The 6,000-nt window shown below is 37.0% G+C and overlaps 1 protein-coding gene across 4 annotated transcripts in view; it reads left to right on the top strand.

The window, feature by feature from the left end:
• TBL1XR1 (TBL1X/Y related 1) overlaps positions 1 to 5,792 on the top strand; it is a 113,355-nt gene extending 107,563 nt beyond the window's left edge. For all 4 annotated transcript variants that reach the window (XM_069865308.1, XM_069865310.1, XM_069865309.1 and 1 more), the window contains one exon: positions 466 to 5,792. In XM_069865308.1, coding sequence (XP_069721409.1) covers positions 466 to 492 — 27 coding nt within the window. In that variant the 3' untranslated portion in view covers positions 493 to 5,792. The remainder of the gene's footprint in view (positions 1 to 465) is intronic.
• Positions 5,793 to 6,000: the final 208 nt, after the last annotated feature.

Here is a 6,000-nt window from a genome sequence, read left to right on the forward strand (position 1 = left end):
CCCGTGAGACTGATTGTACTTGCAACAGATTGGTTTTCATTTAGTTTTTCCTCTTTGAAAAATGTTGACTATTTTGTTTTATATTGTTTGCTAGCAAAAGCCCTCCTCATGCCCTCAGTTTTAAATATACTTCTAGCTTGTAATAAGTAAGGAAATAGAGTCACATTTGAACTATTTAATGACTGAAAGCATGGCTTTAGTATGATTATGTTTTACTAGTAGATTTCTATATGTGACAGAAATAGAACGTTACGTTCTGGCAGTAGTTCGTTAGGCAGCAGTACCCCTGGCAAGTTTGGCTGGGTGCTCGTAAGCAAAGTGATTCCCTCCCCCAAATCTATTGTAAAGTTTGCACAGTGTGTTTCATAGGTTTTGCTTGGATATTTCACCCAGAATTGTATAAATGTCTATGTGTATTGTATAGATATGTATATGCATTCTATATAAGTGTTCTTTTTCTTACAGGTTTGTGTATTAGACCTACGGAAATAGCGCTACTAGTTGGAAGCCATGGACCGACTATGAATGTGTACATAGCCAAAATGACTGTCCCTGACCCATGTACTGCTATAGTCCCAATTGAACCATGGCCAGTCCACTACAGCCAAACATAAAGGAAATATATACATATACTGTATATAAAAAAGAGAAAAAAAAAAAATTACACCCTGAAGAGGATGACAGAGTTTTGTCACAGCTTGTGAATCCTGTTCACCAAGTGCTGGAATCTGCTGTGCCCCAAAATAACATTTAAAGGTTTTGGATATGACAAACAGAAGAGAGAGAGAGAGAGAGAAATATACCATATACAAGAGCAGACCCATATACATACCAAATTCAGAAGATACTAATGGCAGCCTTCATTACCCCTTACCCCCTTTAAATCCATTATGATAATGGATTGTGGGGTATTTTTGTTTTCCTTCTCAGTAGTTGAGCAGTTTGTGTGTACAGACAAATTGGACTTACAGAAATCTGCAGCAGTAGTTTTTTTTCTTTGCTTTTAAACATTGGGTTTTCTGTTTTGTTTTGGTTGAGTTTATGGATGCATGAAGTAAGGGAGTGAACTAGTTTCTTGTTTATATTTTTTCACCTTGGAAAAAAATGTTTCTTTGAAACCTATTTTAATGCATTCTTTGAAGAGGTAGGTTGAACCTGACAATGTTTGGTACATTTTGTGGCTCCCAGAGCACGATTTCGTGAATGGGGGAGGGTGGAAAAGGGATTATGGAGGGAGAAGAAAAAAAAAAAAAAAAGGCAAAACGTCTTTGCGGCGTGATATTTCACGTCCTGCTCACCTACAAAGTATGACAGTAATGAGTATGATGCTACGTTTTATTTTCTGGTGACATGGCTGAAATGCAGTAGTTTGGGACATACTTCTGCCAAACTTACGAGTAGAAGGGCACAAAAATACAGAAAAGAAAAATACAGGGATGCATAAAAAAAGGAAAAAGAGGAAAAAAATGCATCTTCTGTTGCTTTAAAACCATAGCTAGATTATGGTTAAATTGTGCACTATTGTGAAAAGGAGCAAAGTACAGCTGGGGGATTGTTTTTAAGAGGTTAAGATCTTTCTGGACAAGGGTTCATGCCACAGCTTCTCTGAGAGTTGCCCATCGTTATTTGTAGGAGCTTAGATGTATAATTGTAACCAAACTCCAGTATTAAAAGTATCTCGTGTAATTTTTCTTTATTAAAATAAAATCTTTGGCATATATTTGATAACACTGCCATTAAAAGGCAAAATGTTTACTACCTTAGATTTAAAAAAAAATAATCTTAAACAGAGGACTTGCTTCAAGTTTATTTTAATAGCAGTGATTCAGCTTATTTAAAAGATGAATACTTGCACTAATTCCCCTGCTGCTCCAGTCCTGCAGTTTATTGTATCTTGTGACTACATTTTTTCCAAATATAGGGTAGATGTAAGCTGCTATTTTTTTAATAATCACTACTATATAGTGTCTTTTACTCTGTTTACAATATCAAGTATTTTTCTTACAATGACAGATGTATATGGCAAGCCTTTTTCTGCTCATGTGATTAAAAGTATACCGATAGCGATTTTATTTGTAACTGATAGCATGAGGTTGTGTTTATGCGTATGTGTAGTCCAAAAGATTGCATCATGTCTTGCATAAGACTCCAAGAGTGTAAATTTATAAAAAGAGAGGTTGTCCAATCTATGTCACAGGCATTTTACTTAAGAAATGGTTTATATTGCAGAGCTTTGCAAAGTTATCAGTTTTATAACACTATTTTACTCACAAATGATTTTGTGGCTTATTATTGCTAGTCTCTAACTTTTTTTATTTTCTTTTTTTTACCCCCTCTGAGTTAGGTATAAACTGATTTAATTAAAATAATGCAGCTTTGGCATTTTAACCATTGTTCTTTGGGCATTGTTTTCTGCTATTTCCATGGAATAAACATGACTTGAAGCAAGTCTGAGTTTGGCTAAGGTAAGGTAGCAATTTGCCAGTGGTAAAGAGAAGATTGTAATACTATCATACACAGCATTTAAAACCAACAAAAGTCATATCCATACAGACAGTCATCTGCGGTGGTTCAGTGCCAGCTATTTTTTAGGGTCTTGGAACATATTACAAATGTTTAGAGCGATTGCCCTGTGAGTTACATTATGTAGGAAACCTAATATATTGAGTGTCTGGCACTTGAAATATTGCTTTTATTGCTGGAGGTCCATGACTGTGGCTGACCTCTGTCATTTAATGAAAAAAAAATAAAAATAAAAAAAAAATTCTGTGCAATAATTTTAAACTGTGCTCCCAGGAATAGACACAAATGTTTTGAGTATGTTTAAGCTGCATTTTTCATTTAGCAATGCATTTGTCAATTGCACTGAATTTAAATCTGAAAGTCAGAAGTGATTCTTGATAGTACTTTTTGTATTTTAATATGGACAGTTTATTCATTTTCATAAAAGTTATTGGATGATTCTTTCAGCCAATCTAAACAATTGTGGTGGAATTCTGTGGCATAGCTGCAAAACCACACAGCCGTGTTTAAGGATATTGTCATTTTCCTCTTTCTCAATCATCAGCTGTTTTGGTTGTAATTCTGGTTGCTTAAGCGTAGTATCACATATTCAGGAATAGATAAAACAGAGCTTCAGTGTCACAGGTCCAGGGTTTTCAGGTGCTTGAAGTGCATTCCAGCAGGAGTGTCAGATCTGCTGACTTGAGTGCTCTGGATGCGCGGGCTTGAGGCCCCCAGCCTGGTGTTCATCGGCAGTGCCCAACTGTACTGAAATGATGCCAGTTTCCACAAGCAAAGGATCTGGCCACTGGATATTTTATTGTTGTCCTTTACTAGCATGCCACAGTGCTGCTCCTGCTCACACCTCTTCTCGCCTCTTTTCTTATACACTGTTCAATGCATGCATGAAAGGTGTGCTAGGTTCTGTGATTATGTGAAGCAAAAACAAAAAAACAACAAAAAAAACCAAACCATGACATTAATTATTATCTTTTATAGCACAAAGATCTTGTATTCAATAGTGCGGTAGATTATACAAAATTGTTCCTTTAAATTGAGTATGCCAGATGTCAGTAGGACCCTGACTTTGTATACACGTATGCACATGCTTAATCTTAAATACTGAGTAATTCCATTGCACCTGTTCTGCAAGAGTAAAGGCAAACGTGTGCATAGGCCTTTGCATACATTACACTTCCTATTTTCCAGTTTAACACACTAATGGGCAAATATCCAAGGAGAGGATAAAGGAAGAGGAAAAACCGGGCTCAATTAATGACGGAATAGGAAATGAACCGCTCTTGAGTTTGCTGTCTTTCTATGCATCCATCTCAGAATCCTGTTTCTCGTTTCTGCGTAATTAGATCCAAGTTTCCGTAGGGTTCCTCTTTTCCTATTTTTACTTTACCTATTTCTGCATTTTAAATTGATCTAAAGATTCCCAACCAGTGGACTTTTTAGTGTAGTTAAGAGACTATCTAGGTCCTCATACAAGCTTTTTTAGAGTCTTTGTAATGTTGATAAACTCAGTTTATTCTGGGGCTACAATTGTGCAGGGTTATTTAGCGTGTCTACTAGATGATTGGAAATCTTATATGAAACACTAAAAGTGCCTCTTTTTTCTGGGTTGGGTGCAGGGAGGTAATAGTTACCAGAGTCAGAATGACATGGCATTTTGAAGCATGTTTCTTGATTTCATGACACTTTAATGCATTTTGAGAGAAAGGCCAAAGATTTCTACCAATCTTAATTAATTTTCATTTAAAAAGCACTCCTTTTTCCTTACACTGCTTACCTCATGCTAGGGTATTTAACGGGACGTTGTACCTTTGAAATGTTCTTTGTGTTTAGGAAGAAGTAGGTGGCATAGGGCGGTTATGCCAGTTTGCCTACGGAGCAAATTGCAGCTGATGCATTTAGTTCTGCTGAATGAAGGACTTTCATTAAAGTTGCATACTGGGGGTTTCAGCTTGTAAATAAAAGGTTGTATGTTTTTTGTCTGTTTAGCAAAGAGGAGCCTTGGGACCCGCTTTTTCCAATCCTTACTTAGCGAGAAATCCCGTTGTCTTTCACTTCATGAGAAAACCTTGCCAGGATAAGCGCTGGAGGTGTAGGAGCTGTGTAATACCGCGTAGGTAAAGTGAGCCATGACTCGCTCAAGCCAAGACCGCCTTGGCCTGGGTGGGGGATTTACTAGAGCAGGGCCTGCTGGATTTCGCCCAGTGTTCTTTTTTTAAATTGACAAGAGTGATAGCTTCTCCCTTCACAAAGTCCTGTAGAGCCGTTCCCCAGCGGGGTCGGTTCCACACTCTCCAGAAGTCTGAAGAAAGCAGAAGCAACATTGTGGCATGTTAGAAGCAAATATGGCTTCAGGAGACAGCAGTAAATCCCCATCAAGATCCCTGACATTTTCTGTAGGGAGAGAGCTGAGGAGCAGTCTTCACTTCTCCCTCTAGAGAAAGCTCTGAAATAGCACATTCTGTGAAAGCGCGGCTGTCTTCACCATCGCTCTGATGGAAGGCAGACGAACCAGGAAAATCTGCCGCTTCTTGCGGATTGCAGATTTAGTGTTAGTAGTGCTTCAGATCAGTAGTTTTGAGTACATAATTCGCTTTCTCTGCCTTTAAGTTTGAAGCTTGACAATAACTTGAGGCATGTTTTTGGTTTTTTTTTTTTCTTTTTTTTAAATAATCATTCATTTTTACTTCATAATGTTTTTTGACATTTGTGGGTAAATACAAGAAAACAGTCTGCATGTTGTTGCTAGTCCAGTGTACTTTGCAATTTTTGTCCTCAACAGACTGCAGTGCGCAGAACAGTAATGCTAGAATACAGAAGTAATTTTCTCTCTCTCCTGACATTGACATTGTAGTTGTAATGGTTTCATTTGGAGTTACAAATCCTTTGGGTCTAATTCTGTGAGCCTACCTATAGCACTGGATTAAAATGTCTGCATCATTTCTTCAGTTATCCAGTTAAATTACAACTGTTGTAAAAGTGTAAACCAGCCCATGACAGTTTTTTGTACTTGTTTAAAGGACTTTTATTGTTCAGTTTTCATGATTATTGTCTAAAGAAGACTGATATAGATGTTCTATACTGTCCTGGACCATGTTAATTACACTTTATGATGTATTTTGGTTCTACATCACAATGATTTGTCCCCAAGGCCCTTATATCCCTTCTAGGCACATTTTCTGTTGCAGTTTCCCTTTGCATTGTATTGCTTTGACAACTGTAATTTGAATCAGATCTGAAAGAGGTCCAGAATAAAATATATTTTGATATTACCTCGGCTGAATTTTATATACCAGTAATTTTAAATGTTTGGTGTAGAAGATTTCCAGATTATTAAATTGGGGAATTGATAGAATGAAACATTATTTTTAATGTTTTGGCACATTTTCACATAAGACACAATGCGGGGTAATACATTTTAGAGCTACATATTCTTTAAGAACACACGGTAGATTGTCTGAAAAGAGTGAAGATTTCCTC

Source organism: Phaenicophaeus curvirostris, chromosome 10 (assembly GCF_032191515.1).
Source record: "Phaenicophaeus curvirostris isolate KB17595 chromosome 10, BPBGC_Pcur_1.0, whole genome shotgun sequence".
Taxonomy (NCBI): Eukaryota; Metazoa; Chordata; class Aves; order Cuculiformes; family Cuculidae; genus Phaenicophaeus; species Phaenicophaeus curvirostris.